Genomic DNA, 18,812 nt, shown 5'->3' with positions numbered 1-18,812 from the left:
ATTGAATTATTCATTGTAATAAAAATTGTTAAAAGATAACTGAAAGATAGAGAAAAGAAAGAATAAATAATATGATTATTTAGTTATTGGTATTTGTTTAATCTGTATCATAACTCATCACTGTCGCCATAACTTTTTTTACAGAAACTTTTGCAGAAACCATTCCAAAATCAGCTGTTCGTCAACTGTATGAAAAATGTAAAGTACACCCAGAATTCAGGTATGTGTACTTGAAACTTGCATGTTAGTTTCATCTCATCCTCCAGTTAATTTGAAGAACAGTATTTAGTTTAAAGTAAATAATGTTTTAGTTGGTGAGATCTATTATAAAGGGAACTGTGGCAGTCACTGTTGGACACTAATGAAGAAAACAAACCATCTCACAGTGTCACAAGACGCTCAAAAAGTTGAAAGAAACAGACCTAATAACTTTCGTTTCTTTCTCCTAAAAAATACAATGCTTGCTGTTTACTGCACACGCCTATAGAAAAAAATTCTATTTTGATCTTAGCTGTGTTGCCCGAGAACATTTATGTTGTAGAACAGTATCGAGTGAGAGCATGCAATCAGATCTATCTGGAGGTCAAGAGGTTTCTAAGTGCAGGCAGACAGAACTGATCTTAATTGCGAGGCTATGTTTTAAAAATCATACGAAGCATAATAGTTGTATAATTGTAAAATCATTGGCTCGAATCTCAATATTGTGGTGCGCACATAAGAAGATGGGTAGTGATGTGATGCACATTGGCAAGGGGCAGTGTGCTGTGTGATACTCCAGCTAATAGTGTCTTTCTGTTACTTCTGCCTTCAGGATGCTCGTAGAATATTTACTACTGGTTTTCATGGTGGTTTGGTCTTGATGAGGTTACTTAAGTACTATAATGTTTGTTATGGATGGCATTTAAACACACCAAGAATGGACAGAGAGAGTGTTTCTAGCTTATAAATTCTACTAGGAAGTGTCAGAAGCACAAACGTCAGCCCAGTGTGGTGCTCACCCTAGTGTGGCCAATTGCGAGGAGAGTGAGGCGAAAGACAGACAGAGAGCACACTGGTGATGATGCAAAGTGTCCTCCACCTCGTACGCCATCCATCCCTTACTGCAACGGGTCCAGGAAAGCTGTCACTTGCTCACTCTTTATGCAACGACTGTGCTGTTTATGGGGGTTTCTGGTCATGTCGGCCTGACAGGAAATGAGGCTGCTGACACTGTTGCCGAGGCTGCAACCCTCTTACGTCAGGCCACTAATTCTTATATTCCCTCTGTGACGATCTCTGTGTTGCTGTCTGTCAGGAGGTGGTGTCACTTTGGCATCGCCATGAGTTCTCCCTTCACGGGAATAAGCTCCAGGTTATTAAGTCTCTCCCAGCAGCTTGGATGATCTCCTCTTGGCCAGCCCACCAGGAGGAGATAATTTTAACAGGATTGCATATTGGGCACTGCCTTTTTTGCCATCGTCATTTGTTAAGTCGTGCTCCCCCACCACTTTGTAATGTTGAACCCAAATTTTAACTGTCTGCCATTTCCCAACGGAATGTCGTGTTAACTGTTTACATTCCTACTTGGGTTTACTGTCTGAGTTATCGGCCATTGTAGCTAATGATGCATGGGCTGTAGATCGCGTTTTGGCAAAGGCCATTTAAATTTTAGTTCTGGACCTCAGTTTCTTTGTAGACCTTTCTCCACATCCCTGTTTTTAGCTGTGTTCTCTTATGTCGATTGGGATTGACGTGTAGTCATTTTTTAACTCCTTTCTGTCTTCGTGTTTATGGTTTTTACTTGGGCACATATGAGCCCAGCTGTTTTTGTGCCCTAAAAGAAAGCAAACAAACATATCCTCCACCTCTTCTTCATTATGCAACTGCTTTCTGATGTGAGCACAACTATGATAGCAATTATTTAAATTACATATTTGTTGACAAATATAAATGTTACTTAATTATCAAATAATTAATGACTTTTTTCCATATAAATAACTTATTTTTTTACTACTGGCCATATGGAAATAAATTCAAATTTGATGCATGCGCGCAGTCCGGAACCGTGCGACTGCTACGGTCGCAGGTTCGAATCCTGCCTCAGGCGTGGATATGTGTGATGTCCTTAGGTTAGTTAAGTTTAAGTAGTTCTACGTTCTAGGGGATTGATGACCTCAGAAGTTAAGTCCCATAGTGCTCAGAGCCTTTTTTTTTTTTTTTTTTTTTTTTTTTTTTTTTTTTTTTTTTTTTTTTTTTTTTTTTTTGCATGCGGAATGCCATTTTGTTAAATTTAAAAATATATACTTCACTAATACTGTTCAGTTTGTAGAAACAGAAAAAGTATTTTATGTGCTATTTGATGTTTCTAATTTTTGTACCAAATTTTAATTTGTAGCAATACTTACATTTTTGTGCAAATGGTAATTAAGAAATGATGTTTTTTTTATTACAAATTATGATTCAGTATTTGTTAAATGATATTTCCATTTATTAATTCAGCCTCACATGCCCATCAAAGAAGCAGATCTTGTTGAATGAAAAAGAACTCATGAAAAAATCCCCAACCTACAGCAAAAAGTGAGAAATCACAAGAGCTCCGTGTTTCTGTTTTTTATTCCTTGACTGTGTATGTGACTTGCCAGGCAAAAGGTATGACGACAGCTGCTTGCAGAGTTTTAGCACTGATCAGAACTCCCATGTAATAATTACTTCACAGCTGTGAAGCAAGTGCTGGTATATGCAAATTCCTCAGAGTATCAAAAGATGTCAGACAGAAATGTATCCTATCCATTAATTTTAAAACATCCGTGCCAAACGTCATTAGGAAAACTGTTGACAGTTGGACAAGAGCATCTCAGTTTGTGGAAGGACCATTAACAACTTCCAATTTGCTGATGACACTGTGCTTTTAGCCAGCATCAAAGATGTACTTGCTAAGCTGCTAACAAAAGTAAAAGACATTAGTGAGTCATATTGATTGGACATCAATCTCAAGTCCAAACTCTTGATAATTGAGCAAGGAGCACAGATCTAAATCACAGGTTGATTAAAGGAACAGGAAGTTGTGCATTTTTTTCATCTGCCTCAACCGTCTGCAATCTGAGAAGTTGTGAAGATGAGTAGACAGATCACAGTAGGGCGAATGAGTATAAAAAAAGCTCACCAAGTTCTGCCAGAACAGAATGATAATGAACAACACAAAGGTCCAGCTTCTCAAAACACTCGCATTTCTGTCCCCTTTTATGGTTGAGAAATGTGGACCCTAAAGGCCAGAGACAAACAGCAATGGTTTTGCTTAGTTATTGCCACATGATACAGTTGATAAGAGCATAAATGTGTATTAGGAGAAGATCAGGTCTTCTTTGTCCTTTGTAATTCCCTGGAAACGATTGATATTAGATTTAAGTTGAATTTTCTGCAGAAGTTGACGAGCATTTCTCGATTCTTATTGGTGCACTTGTGTGTAGGAAAATTTCCTGCTATTGCCTTGTATTTCTTTTCTGTGCCAATCTGTGCTTTGGTATTTTTGACTTTGCATTTTCTAGTGTCTCCCAAAATCGCATGACCTGAAGTAATAAGAAATATAATTTTTCTGACTAGTGACATCTTTCCATTGATCTGTGGTTCAGCCACAAAGTCCTGTGCCTATTGCTATCATAATTGGGTCAACATGGTAACATGTAGGTGGTATTGAATCTCTTGTTGGACAGTGGTTATAATGTTTTGGTTCATCAGTCTACATCTACATCTACATTCATACTCCGCAAGCCACCCAACGGTGTGTGGCGGAGGGCACTTTACGTGCCACTGTCATTACCTCCCTTTTCTGTTCCAGTCGCGTATGGTTTGCGGGAAGAACGACTGTCTGAAAGCCTCCGTGCACGCTCAAATCTCTCTAATTTTACATTTGTGATCTCCACGGGAGGTATAAGTAGGGGGAACCAGTATATTCGATACCTCATCCAGAAACGCACCCTCTCGAAACATGGCGAGCAAGCTACACCGCGATGCAGAGAACCTCTCTTGCAGAGTCTGCCACTTGAGTTTGCTAAACATCTCCGTAACGCTACCACGGTTACCAAATAACCCTGTGACCAAACGTGCCGCTCTTCTTTGGATCTTCTCTATCTTCTCCGTCAACCCGATCTGGTACGGATCCCACACTGATGAGCAATACTCAAGTATAGGTCGAACGAGTGTTTTGTAAGCCACCTCCTTTGTTGATGGACTACATTTTCTAAGGACTCTCCCAATGAATCTCAACCTGGCACTCACCTTACCAACAATTAATTTGATATGATCATTCCACTTCAAATCGTTCCACACGCATACTCCCAGATATTTAACAGAAGCAACTGCTACCAGTGTTTGTTCCGCTGTCATATAATCATACAATAAAGGATCCTTCTTTCTATGTATTCGCAATACATTACATTTGTCTATGTTAAGGGTCAGTTGCCACTCCCTGCACCAAGTGTCAATCCGCTGCAGATCTTCCTGCATTTCGTTACAATTTTCTTTTGCTGCAACTTCTCTGTGTAGTACAGCATCATCTGCGAAAAGCCGCATGGAACTTCCGACACTATCTACTAGGTCATTTATATATATTGTGAAAAGCAATGGTCTCATAACACTCCCCTGCAGCACGCCAGAGGTTACTTTAACGTCTGTAGACGTCTCTCCATTGATAACAACATGCTGTGTTCTGTTTGCTAAAAACTCTTCAATCCAGCCACACAGCTGGTCTGATATTCCGTAGGCTCTTACTTTGTTTATCAGGCGACAGTGCGGAACTGTATCGAACGCCTTCCGGAAGTCTAGGAAAATAGCATCTACCTGGGAACCTGTATCTAATAATTTCTGGGTCTCATGAACAAATAAAGTGAGTTGGGTCTCACACAATCGCTGTTTCCGGAATCCATGTTGATTCCTACAGAGTAGATTCTGGGTTTCCAAAAACGACATGATACTCGAGCAAAAAACATGTTCTAAAATTCTACAACAGATCGACGTCAGAGATGTAGGTCTATAGTTTTGCGCATCTGCTCGACGACCCTTTTTGAAGACTGGGACTACCTGTGCTCTTTTCCAATCATTTGGAACCTTCCGTTCCTCTAGAGACTTGCGGTACATGGCTGTTAGAAGGGGGGCAAGTTCTTTCGCGTACTCTGTGTAGAATCGAATTGGTATACTGTCAGGTCCAGTGGACTTTCCTCTGTTGAGTGATTTCAGTTGTTTTTCTATTGTGTGTCAAACAATAAGGCAGCCTTCATCTTGTGGTCATTTTCTTGGCACAGCCAACCACTTTCTAGTTATTATATGTAGCTCTCAGAATCTTTTGGCTTCAGGCTATATTTTGATACCTACAGCTAGGACAACTAGGTTTTCACTTATTAAGGAATTTCTGACAACCTTTTCTTATAACCCACTGCTTCTGTGTTTTGATATGTGTTAACGTTTTAACCTGCTTCTTGTTTTTCCTTTCCAGTGAAGCAACAAAAACAAGTGAGCCTAACATCTTGGCAGTAACTGTCGAAGTAATATTACAAGATGAGAGGAAAGTGTACTATGGATTTGGAACAACAAAAAAGGCAGCAAAAACGGCTGCTGCAAAAGCTGCATTGAAAGATATTCACAAAAATGACAGGAAACTGTAAATAGAGCCACAGGGCGAGCACAGACTGATGCAGATACATCTGTACTCGGAGTGCCCTCTGGGCAGCTCCAAGTGAATCTCCATTCGCCCATACACTACGTACACACCTTTTCTCCTAACTGTTTAAAACCTCACAGTTCTGTCATTTTTTTGAAACAGTAAACCTAGAAAAGAGTTAAGAAAATGTGTATATAGTGTAGGGGCAACTGGAACATGTCCTTGTATCATGATGGAGTCATATAGTGTTGAGAGTAACACTAGACTCCACTTCAGAGTCATGTATTGAAGATTAATAATTTTTATTTACATATTGTGTTTGTGTATTTTTTGTTGATGTTATCATCGGAAATATGGGAATACTATAATACTTTTGGGGATAAAGTCCCCCATATGAATACAAGGTTTAAAGAATAATTTTCATTGACTAACTCTCTACAGATGACTCACTCATTGAGACAGCATACGCCTACACAAATTTCTTAGAAGTGAAGAAGTTTCTATTTGATTATAGAAAGGACATATGTGAGTGTGTGTGCTTTTGTTGTAGTTTCATCACAGTGACAAAACTGCAGTTTCAAACTGGCATGTTACTGACCCTTTTTTGTTTTCCTCTCCAAAGCTGAAGCAGGAGTGAATAGAACAGTGGAATATTCTCTTAGCTTATACACTGTTAATTTTCAGTTCTGGCTTACATATTGTGAGTGTATATTTTGTTGTTGTTGTTACAATACACAAGAATACTGGCAGGCCAGCATTCTTTAGTGTTGTGTTGCCTGGTTCCTGATTAGAGTGATGTGTTACCATTTTGTGGAGTTTCTGTGTATCCCTTCTCCTTTTGTTCCTACTTCTTATGAAGAGCTGTCCAAAACCAGTGCAAGTGCTGTACAAAAAATGGTTATCAGCATACTTCACTGGTTGAAAAAAAAAAAAGCACAAAATATTATTCGTTATGAGGTATATGTAAGATGATAATGCAACATTTGTAAACAGTCTCACATGTATTCTATTGAAGTTAAGTAATGTACAAATTTAACACAATTAATGGAATCATAATATATAGTCTTTAAGTCCACACTGCAGAATGTTTTTGTAAAGCAGAAATTTAAAGTGGGATGTTTTGCTGGGGAAAAAGCATATATACTGTCTTATAGATAATGGTAATTGCTTTTTGTAATATTCTGTGTATTGAGAGCAAGCATTACAATAATACTGCAATACATCCATTGTAAATTAAGACTGACATGTTTAATGTCTGTGTGTGTGTGTGTGTGTGTGTGTGTGTGTGTGTGTGTGTGTGTGTGTGTGTGTGTGTGTGTGTTTTGATTGAAGAATCTGTGCTATATATGTATTTTTCATATTATTGCCAATGATTCAGTCTAATAAAATATGATATTTATTGTTTATGTCTTGACAAAATAATTATTATTCTGCATGTTATCTGGTTTGTCCTGTTCCTAAGAACATAACCAAGGATGATTGTATGAGATGTGTTGCGGATACTGAAAGTTTCATGTGATTTCACAGTGAATGAAGATAAAAGCTTTGGGCGAATTTTAATTTATGAATAGGACTACAAAACTAATTTTCATAAGCACCATTTGATTTTACAAGGCTTTGTCTTCTACAGTCATTTACCTTTCCCAAATGTTCATTGTGCCCTCAACCGAATGCATGGCAAGCAACCAGACAGTAGTCAAATTATTTCCACACTCATGTGAGTATGTCTGCATTAATTGCTGCTGTTGCCAGCCAGAAAATGGAGAAAACAAAAAAAGTGTTTGAAACCAGATGACCATGGAGTTCAATAGTGTAGTGCAAGATGCTCACTTCTCTTGCTCTGTAACATGTGGAGTGGTGTACTGTTGAGAGAAATCATACTGCATGTGGTACCTGAATAGCACCTGTTAACCATTTCCGTTTAAGTGGTTTCTTAGAGAAACCATAATAATATTTTCTCTTTGTTACTACTAAAAAGGTAATTTCTCACTGGATATTCAGTGACATCATTGATACATGCAGCAATCTTGTGACAAATGAGGTACTACGTACTCTAGGCAAATACAGGGTAACTTGGAACAAATAGAAGGTAAGAAGAGTTTATCAATTAAAAGCACTGTGCTGCAAATGATTTTCGATCTTGAGGTTACGTATGTGTGAATCTTTTAAAATAGGACACATTACTGAATAACTAAATAAATCAGTGACCTTATTGTGAAATACTCGTAGTTGTATTTTCTACAGTGGTCAGTATAAACTATCTACTTATAACCGTGATACTACTTTTTTCTGCTAGACATGGAGATCAGATAGAGATAGTGTTTCAGCCCTTGAGGCTATGAGAGAAGGGCAACTTCACAGTGTGTGTGAATCTGCAGATTCTGTGACTCCTGCTCAGCAGGAAGTTGACTGAATCTACAATTGGACAATCATTGATGTTGCTGCTCTGGTCGATCAGTTTTCTCAACCATCAGGCCCAACAAAAATAGTATGTGATACAGACGTGCGTTTGCAGTTTTTCTTTTACTTTCATTCCCAATGTATCTGGTTGATAAGCTGGTATTTCAAACTAATTTTTATGCAACTTGTGCATTTGGTTGCAGGGATGTGTGCTGACATCAGATGAAATGACGACCTTTTTGCCCATTTATGTACTAATGGGAATGATACAGTTACCATGCCCTGAATTGCGTAAAATTCATGTGTCGTGACAGTAAACAGATATGGTTGGTAACTTTTTAATATTCACTTGTCAGATAACAGTTTTATGCCCAATAGAAATGATCAGTATTCTGATAAACTGTATAAAATTCGACCTTTGCATACAAACTTCGAGACACATTTTCATTGCTCAGAATGCCAAAGCAACTAGAAATGCACAATCAGATTCAAAAGCAGATCGCTCCCGAAGTAGTTCATGCCTAACAAATCAACTAAAAGAGTCAGCCTGAATGCAAGCTAGTTAATCAAGTTATGTTTCCCAGTTTTGGTTGTACACAGGAAAAATTGGTAGTACTTGGGAAAAGAATCTAGTCGAGCGCGTTGTTAAGAGCTTATCTGGGACGCTGGTGGTAAAGAACTTCAAAGTATACTTTGACAATTATTTTACTTCTGTTGATCTTATGACAGACTTGGAAGACTGTATATGTGCTTGTGGTGCTGTGAGGGCAAGCAGACGTAACCTTCCAGTTTTACCAAGAGACTGGAGTCTCTAAAGAGGTGAAAGTGAAGAATTTGCAAGTAATAATGGTGTTGCATGCCTCAGTTGAAAGAACAAACATTGTATCACATTACCGGCACATATTAAGTCACGTCAGGTAATAAGACACTGTGAACAAAGAAGAAAAAGATGGGAGCATAACTACTCCCGACTGCCTAAAAATTGTCATAGATTATATAAAAATATGGAATTTGTTGACAAACCAGACATGTTGAAGGCAACATATGCCACTGACCACAAAAGGTAACATACACCACTGACCACAAAAGCTCCCTCTGATATCCGTTCCCATTCTTCAATGAGAGGTCTTAGAGTGTAGTGGAACAGGATGCCGTCGATATTTTGGCAACTAATTGATGTCAGTATTGTGAAGAGTTACATTTTATATATACTTTCCAAGAAGTTGTGCCAGATGACATTGAACTATTTCAGTTATGAGGCTGCTACAGGACTTATTGGGACAAACATTTCATCACCTCTGGGGGGGGGGGGGGGGGGGGGGGTGGAAGGCATTCAGATAGTCCACGAAATCTTTTCAAGCCCTGCGTCTCGATAGCAGTGTGTACTGATAAAGTGGCAAAAATACCTGTGTCTATTGCTGCAGCAAGCAAAATTCCAAATCAGAAGCTGGAGGTGTTCCGTGTGCTGATTTGGATTATGTATGACAGAGTGTGCTTTCAGCTGAATCATAAATAGTGCTTCCAGTTGTGAGGACTAAAGGTGAAGAACTGAAAGGACTTTTTATATGTTTGAAATGATGAAGTATGATCATGAAATTATACACCACTCAAAAGAATTAGGGGAATGTGAATTTTGGACATCTGCCATATTCCACTGCCCAGTAATTGAAGACTGGCTAGGTTACCAAATTATACCTTAATTTTTCTCAAATTAAGTACACAGCAAAACATACTTACATCCTTATTCATTTACATAAGAAGAACTGAAAGGTTAGACAGGTGTTGAAAACAAAGTAGAAGCCATCATCCTGGGTGCTTTCTGTTGTACTTAGTGCATCAACAATGTGTATGCCCTCTGTAAGTGTGTATCACCACCTGACACCTACGTGACTTGCTCTATATAAGTCTGTAGAGGTCACTTTGTGGTATCCATTCCCATTCTTCAAGAAGAGCCCTTGAGAATTCTCAGACAGTCTCACATCAATGTCCAGGCATGACAAGATGTCCCTGATGACACGTGCCACACGGACTGTGGCATTATCGTGCATGAAAAGGAACACTGGGCCAACGCCATAGGCATCAGCCACCACGTGGTACAGCTGGATCTGTTTGATGTATTGCTTGGCAGTAAGGTGACCAAGGATAATGACAAGATCCGTACGGCTGTCAACACTGATGTGTCTGCGCGCCCTGATAGTACCTGAGGCGAATCTGTCAGTTCCGTGAACAATATTTGGTAGGTACTACTCAGCGAAGGAGTTCGATACGTGAACATTGCCGTCACCTAGTGTCAAAGCAAATATGGACTCATCTGGGAATAAAGGATTTCGCTGGTGACAAAGTTGCCAGTTGACGTGGGAATGGCAGAACTGAAGGTGAGCTGTGAGATGATGATGTACTGTGTAGTTTCACAGGATGTATGGGTCCTAAGGTCCTTTCTTGTAACCTGTTCATTACAGTCTGATCAGCTGCAGTGGCTCCAGTGGCCATTCTGAGATAGTCTTGGTGTACTTTGGTGGTGACCATATGGGGTAATGTGTAACCGACCTTGTACAACTCGACTTGTGTACTGACCTATCTCCTGTAGCATAACTACAATCTAGAGATGACAGGTGGAGAGACATTGGCATCTGCAGCATCTCGATGGAAAGTCCGTCCTTTTCGGATCAAACAGATTTCCATTTCAACTTGCAATGCATTAGGACGTGGCATTGCAGGTGATCAGTCGAAAGGAATGTGTAAAAATGACAACTGATGTCTGTGTATCTCATTAGACAATACTGGGACACAGGAACTGTCTTTCTTCTGCGGGGTTGCCTGGTGCTACAGTGCGCAACGAATAGGTGGTGAATAACTTAAGTTGTTGCATACATTGAAAACGAAGATATCATGCTGTGCAGTAAGACCATACGTCCACCCGTGCCAAAATAAATTTAACGTATCGGACGTTGATACATGCGTTCCAGTATGTATTATATATTCTGCTTTTGTGATTGTATCCTCAGTTCTGTTTATTTTCCTATAATATTTATGTTTAAGACATTGTAATATAATAGTCAAAATAAAATGATGGCAGTTTTTATGTACAGGTTTACTGAAGTTAGTATCACTGCAGTAGTTTCACACTGTAACCACCAGTTTATGCCCTAATGACACACACAATTGAAAACAAATGTTATATTCCAGTTTACCTGATGTATAAGGAAAATTTAATTTCTTCATCTCATTTATAAACAGTAATATAATTCGCAGCTGAAGGGGTTAAAGCAGAGAATGAAGTATGCCTTTTCTTGCTGAGTTATTACCATCTCCAGAATGAGATTTTCACTCTGCAGTGGAGTGTGCGCTGATATGAATCTTCCTGGCAGATTAAAGCTATGTGCCGGACCGAGACTCGAGCTCGGGACCTTTGCCTTTTGCGGGCAAGTGCTCTACCAAATGAGCTACCCAAGCACGACTCACGCCCCGTCCTCACAGCTTTACTTCTGCCAGTACCTCGTCTCCTACCTTCCAAACTTTACAGAAGCTCTTCTGCAGAACTAGCACTCCTGAAAGAAAGGATATTGCAGAGACATAGCTTAGCCACAGCCTGGGGTATGTTTTGAGAATGAGATTTTTACTCTGCAGCAGAGTGTGCGCTGATATGAAACTTCCTGGCAGATTAAAACTGTGGGCAAAGGTCCCGAGTTTGAGTCTCGGACCGGCACACAGTTTTAATCTGCCAGGAAGTTTCATATCTGCACACACTCCGCTGCAGAGTGAAAATCTCATTCTGGAAACATCCCCCAGGCTGTGGCTAAGCCATGTCTCCGCTATATCCTGTCTTTCAGGAGTGCTAGTTCTGCAAGGTTCACGGGAGAGCTTCTGTAAAGTTTGGAAGGTAGGAGACAAGGTACAGGCAGAAGTAAAGCTGTGAGGACGGGGCGTGAGTCGTGCTTGGGTGCCTAAGTTGGTAGAGCACTTCCCCGCGAAAGGCAAAGGTCCCGAGTTCGAGTCTCTGCCCGGCACACAGTTTTAATCTGCAAGGAAGTTTCTTATTACCATCTCGATGTGATACACATCAGGTAATGATTTGGTGAACAAGCTAGTTGTACAAAGGAGACCCCAAATTATAAATGATGCCAAGGTAAACTTTTTATGCGTTAATACAAATTCACCCCAGTTTTCTCTCTTGAGCAGAAGATATATTCTGGTAAAATTAATTACTCTTTATGAAATACTTTGTACTGCGAAACTCTGGTATAGAAACCTTTTTTCTGAAGTTGTTGATACTTTTCTCATTAATTCCTACTGTCTTACAATATCTGAAAGTCTTTTACGCAATCAGTTCAGGTGAAGGGGCGCAGGAAGCATAGTTTGCCTGAAAACTGAAAAAAGAGTTGTACTTGTGGTACAGGACATAGTCTTTCCTGGAAGAGTGCTACAACTGCCGTTCAGGATGACTAAGAATCAGTTTTTTTTTGTAGCTGAGCAATGTAGTGTATCACAATTTATCTGAATTCTGTTCATGTGTGTTTCTTGCATTAACTGTATCAGTTATTAATGTCTGTATACTGTCTTGTGTTGACACATTTATTGGAAATGAACATTCCCCAGTAGTGTCTTCGCGTTGGGTCTCCACTGATTTAAAAGGTACACTGTGAAAAATCTGGTATAACTTTATAAAACAATATGCAAGTGCTCATTGTGATGTAGCAGTGTGGACGATGTGTAGACCTGCATGTTCGCTCTTCGGTTTGCTGACACACAATTAGTCCCCATAACTATTCGGTGAGGCAGCAGCCTGAAAACAGAAGTCAGGTCACCAACATCACTGGTGTCAGGACTACATTATTGAATTCTATAAAATGAGGAAAACATTATTTAACATTACTACACATGCTAACATACATGTAATGGAAATCTGTCTATATTGCCACGTAGTTTTAAATATCTTAAAATTAATATGCCATAGGTACGGCAACAGTCTGGATGATTGACTGATCTGGCCTTGTAACAATAACCAAAACAGCCTTGCTGTGCTGGTACTGCGAACGGCTGAAAGCAAGGGGAAACTACGGCCGTAATTTTTCCCGAGGGCATGCAGCTTTACTGTATGATTAAATGATGATGGCGTCCTCTTGGGTAAAATATTCCGGAGGTAAAATAGTCCCCCATTCGGATCTCCGGGCGGGGACTACTCAGGAGGATGTCGTTATCAGGAGAAAGAAAACTGGCGTTCTACGGAGCGGAGCGTGGAATGTCAGATCCCTTAATAGGGCAGGTAGGTTAGAAAATTTAAAAAGGGAAATGGATAGGTTAAAGTTAGATCTAGTGGGAATTAGTGAAGTTCGGTGGCAGGAGGAACAAGACTTCTGCTCAGGTGACTACAGGGTTATAAACACAAAATCAAATAGGGGTAATGCAGGAGTAGGTTTAATAATGAATAGGAAAATAGGAATGCGGGTAAGCAACTACAAACAACATAGTGAACGCATTATTGTGGCCAAGATAGATACGAAGCCCACACCTACCACAGTAGTACAAGTTTATATGCCAACTAGCTCTGCAGATGACGAAGAAATTAAAGAAATGTATGATCAAATAAAAGAAATTATTCAGATAGTGAAGGGTGACGAAAATTTAATAGTCATGGGTGACTGGAATTCGGTAGTAGGAAAAGGGTGAGAAGGAAACGTAGCAGGTGAATATGGACTGGGGCAAAGAAATGAAAGAGGAAGCCGCCTGGTAGAATTTTGCACAGAGCACAACTTAATCATAGGTAACACTTGGTTCAAGAATCATAAAAGAAGGCTGTATACATGGAAGAAGCCTGGAGATACTGACAGGTTTCAGATAGATTATATAATGGTACGACAGAGATTTAGGAACCAGGTTTTAAATTGTAAGACATTTCCAGGGGCAGATGTGGACTCTGACCACAATCTGTTGGTTATGACCTGTAGATTAAAACTGAAGAAACTGCAAAAAGGCGGGAATTTAAGGAGATGGGACCAGGATAAACTAAAAGAACCAGAGGTTGTACAGAGTTTCAAGGAGAGCATAAGGGAGCAATTGACAGGAATGGGGGAAAGTAATACAATAGAAGAAGAATGGGTAGCTTTGAGGGATGAAGTAGTGAAGGCAGCAGAGGATCAAGTAGGTAAAAAGACGAGGGCTAGTAGAAATCCTTGGGTAACAGCGAAATATTGAATTTGATTGATGAAAGGAGAAAATATAAAAATGCAGTAAATGAAGCAGGCAAAAAGGAATACAAACGTCAAAAATGAGATCGACAGGAAGTGCAAAATGGCTAAGCAGGGATGGCTAGAGGACAAATGTAAGGATGTAGAGGCTTATCTCACTAGGGGTTAGATAGATACTACCTACAGGAAAATTAAAGAGACCTTTGGAGAAAAGAGGACCACTTGTATGAATATTAAGAGCTCAGATGGAAACCCAGTTCTAACCAAAGGAGGGAAAGCAGAAAGGTGGAAGGAGTATATAGAGGGTCTATACAAGGGCGATGTACTTGAGGACAATATTATGGAAATGGAAGAGCATGTAGATGAAGATGAAATGGGAGATACGATACTGCATGAAGAGTTTGACAGAGCACTGAAAGACCTGAGTCGAAACAAGGCCCCTGGAGTCGACAACATTCCATTGGAACTACTGACGGCCTTGGGAGAACCAGTCCTGACAAAACTCTACCATCTGGTGAGCAAGATGTATGAGACAGGCGAAATACCCTCAGACTTCAAGAAGAATATAATAATTCCAATCCCAAAGAAAGCAGGTGTTGACAGATGTGAAAATTACCGAACTATCAGTTTAATAAGTCACAGCTGCAAAATACTGACGCGAGTTTTTTACAGACGAATGGAAAAACTAGTAGAAGCCGACCTCGGGGAAGATCAGTTTCGATTCTGTAGAAATGTTGGAACACGTGAGGCACTACTGACCCTACGACTTATCTTAGAAACTAGATTAAGGAAGAGCAAACCTACATTTCTAGCATTTGTAGACTTAGAGAAAGCTTTTGACAATGTTGACTGGAATACTCTCTTTCAAATTCTGAAGGTGGCAGGGGTAAAATACAGGGAGCGAAAGGCTATTTACAATTTGTACAGAAACCAGATGGCAGTTATGAGTCGAGGGACATGAAAGGGAAGCAGTGGTGGGGAAGGGAGTGAGACTGGGCTGTAGTCTATCCCCGATGTTATTCAATCTGTATATTGAGCAAGCAGTGAAGGAAACAAAAGAAAAATTCGGAGTAGGTATTAAAGTCCATGGAGAAGAAATAAAAACTTTGAGGTTCGCCGATGACATCGTAATTCTGTCAGAGACAGCAAAGGACTTGGAAGAGCAGTTGAACGGAATGGATAGTGTCTTGAAAGGGGGATATAAGATGACCATCAACAAAAGCAAAACGAGGATAATGGAATGTAGTCGAATGAAGTCGGGTTATGCTGAGGGAATTAGATTAGGAAGTGAGACACTTAAAGTAGTAAAGGAGTTTTGCTATCTGGGGAGCAAAATAACTGATGATGGTCGAAGTAGAGAGGATATCAAATGTAGACTGGCAATGGCAAGAAAAGCGTTTCTGAAGAAGTGAAGTTTGTTAACATCGAGTATAGATTTAAATGTCAGGAAGTCATTTCTGAAAGTATTTGTATGGAGTGTAGCCATGTATGGAAGTGAATCATGGACGATAAATAGTTTGGTCAAGAAGAGAATAGAAGCTTTCGAAATGTGGTGCTACAGAAGAATGCTGAAGATTAGATGGGTAGATCACATAACTAATGATGAAGTATTGAATCGGATTGGGGAGAAGAGAAGTTTGTGGCACAACTTGACCAGAAGTAGGGATCGGTTGGTAGGACATGTTCTGAGGCATCAAGGGATCACCAATTTAGTATTGGAGGGCAGCGTGGAGGGTAAAAATTGTAGAGGGAGACCAAGAGATGACTACACTAAGCAGATTCAGAAAGATGTAGGTTGCAGTAGGTACTGGAGATGAAGAAGCTTGCACAGGATAGAGTAGCATGGAAAGCTGCATCAAACCAGTTTCAGCACTGAAGACCACAACAACAACAGGTACGGTTAAAAATAAGTTAACAGCAAACATGCATTGTCAGCGCTGTAAGACTCTTCCTCACATTTTGTGGTTGTGTGTAACACTCTCATGGTGGTTTGTTTACTAACAAAAGTAAGCTGCCAATCACCTGCCAAAGTTTGTGCTATCTTGTTTTGTATATAACAAAGCCACTGGTGACACCACTATCACCAGTGAAGTCTTGAAATGTTTGTGTGTCATGTTGTATCAAATCCTAAAAACAATCTTACACATGTGTTCCATCAGTTACATCAATTGAGCATTGAGAGAAATTTCTATTCACTGATGCATAACCCTTTGACAACTAATCAAAACTTGTGACTAATGTGTGATCCACATTCCAAAATGTGTCCACTACTTTACAAAGAGGAAACAAAGGGACCCCACACTGCTGACTCTAGTAGCATTCCAGAGTGGAAGTAGAGATCGACAGCATGTACCCAGGGCTTTAGTGAGAACATTGTAACCTCCGATACTCACATAATCCTTCAAAATCATCCAGAGAGGCTTGAAGGAATGTTGCTGTGCCATCATTATTCTTGTATGACGGGAAACTTCCTCTGCTGATTGCCTTCCACTTGCCAGCCATGACTTCATACTGTATATGGCAATGGGTTGAATACAAAAAGAGGAAGTCCTGTTAAATTGATGAATGTGAAATCAGACACACAATCCACCAAAAGACCATTTCTTAATGGGGCTGCAATCTCATTCATGTTGATACAGCAGTAGTGTCTGAAGCACAAAGCAGTGGTTGTAGATCGTGAGGCTTCCTTTCAATATTTCTATGTTACTTGTACTCTCTGAAAGTTCTTACAATTTTCCTGTCATCTGAGATTCTGAACTGTTGGCAGAGATGAACTATACTTTTTTCTCCATGCATTATATCTATCTTCTTGGGCCATTCATATGGACTGAACACTGTTAGATGACAGAATAAATAGTTTCAGCCACTACTGTTTTGCACATCTTGATTCATTCCACAGTAAGAATACTGAGTAGTTAACAACCTTGATTCTAAATTGGCAGCAAGACTGCTGCATGAATGATTTGTATTTTGTTGGATCTTTACAGAGGCACATATTTGAATTTATTTGATGTAGTCATACTAATAGCTACTTTGACATAATGACCAGGATTTTGCTGCAATGGCTGAAATACTCTAATAATTTTTTTTATAATGAAAAGAATAGTAGCTACTCAGCATATAGCGGAGATGGTGAGCTGATTAATTCTTTTTATCAGCTTATCTGTTGTTGGCAGTGTCATTCCCCTGTTCTGAAGATCACGTGAAAGGTCAGGTAATTTTATAAATGCATCCAACATTATTCCCAAATTATCTACAAACTCTGCACTTCTTAAATATTTCTGTAAAGAATGTTTGGCTCCTTCTTTATCTGTTGTAACATCATTCTCAGCCATATGACACTAGATGCAGAGTTAAAATGGTTTAATCATGTGAATGACATTTGCAAAAAGCTATGTCCTAAGAAAATGGCGCCTTTTTGTAACATCACCACTCGGAGGCAAATATATTTTGCACTATTTGAATCCCAAGTTATGGGATATAAGTATGGGTATCCAGCAGTAAAGGTAATATGAAAAGTGTACTTACCTTACAAAAGGAGGCACTTAGACTTATGGGAAATAAATGTGCCCGGGAGCCCTGCAGAAATTTGTTTAAAGAATTTAAAATACTAACTGTTCATAACCTGTATGTCCTGAAGATAATCATTGTGGTAGTAAACAGTAACTAAACACTTAATAAAGAAATACACAATCACAACACTAGAGGTAGAGAGAGATCCCACATCATCTCTCATAGAACAACACTTTATGAGAAAAGCCCTCACTATGCAGGCATAAAACTACTGAACTGCTTCCATCCTAGCATCTCCAAATTGCCCATTACAAAACTAAAAATGAAATTAAAATTATGGATCCTAAACAATCCTGTATATTCAATAGATGAGTTTCTAGATTTAGTACACTCGTCTGATGGAAGACCATCTATCTAAAAATATATGTAATCTCAGATCTTAGACTGTGTCACAAACTGTAAATATTTGAATGTCAGATATGAATACTGTGTTACAAACTGTAGATTCCTTAATCTAAATATGGCAATAACATTTTTTTTATGTATAGTCCATATATGTAACTCTGTTCTCTCTACTAAATTTAGAAAAAGTTGTGTAGATAAAAGTGCCAGCCAAATAATATGTAACCCTAGTTAGTAAGGCTCTGACTTATCCAGAAGACTGGAACAAAAAAAAAAACTTTTTTTGTAATCAGTTGACGTTGGATCAAAATAAAACAAAATAAAAATTGTCAGTAACGTCAAAATGGGAATACAAATACTCAAAATTTTCCAGTTTGTAGAGTTCTTTTAGGTGATGGAACCTACAGAATTGGGAAAATTTTACGAGTAAGCAACGTTTGTTGCTCCAAAGCTCTTGTCCAGGTGTTGAGTTTCCTCTGGTTCTTAGGAGATTGATTGTATAGAGCATACAGTTGTTCTACAAATATGTGAAAGTAATTTATTCCATGGACTCCTCTGCTGGAACCACTACCAGCTAGCTCTAACCTATGGTTGCTGCAACACCATATCATGATAGAGGGAAATAAATTTTTTAGTTGTGCTGCTAGCGTACCTCGCTGTTTCTGCGTATCGTTGTTGAA

The 18,812-nt window shown here is 39.3% G+C and overlaps 1 protein-coding gene across 3 annotated transcripts in view; it reads left to right on the top strand.

Moving 5' to 3' along the window:
* Positions 1-7,038, top strand: part of LOC126291651 (endoribonuclease Dicer-like) — a 286,500-nt gene extending 279,462 nt beyond the window's left edge. For all 3 annotated transcript variants that reach the window (XM_049985218.1, XM_049985216.1, XM_049985217.1), the window contains 2 exons: positions 145-220; positions 5,468-7,038. In XM_049985218.1, the coding sequence (XP_049841175.1) occupies positions 145-220; positions 5,468-5,636 (245 nt within the window). In that variant the 3' untranslated portion in view covers positions 5,637-7,038. The remainder of the gene's footprint in view (positions 1-144; positions 221-5,467) is intronic.
* The last annotated feature ends 11,774 nt before the right edge of the window (positions 7,039-18,812 follow it).

The sequence above is a fragment of the Schistocerca gregaria genome, chromosome 9, assembly GCF_023897955.1.
Source record: "Schistocerca gregaria isolate iqSchGreg1 chromosome 9, iqSchGreg1.2, whole genome shotgun sequence".
Lineage (NCBI taxonomy): Eukaryota > Metazoa > Arthropoda > Insecta > Orthoptera > Acrididae > Schistocerca > Schistocerca gregaria.
This window is presented reverse-complemented; position numbering and strand designations above follow the sequence as displayed.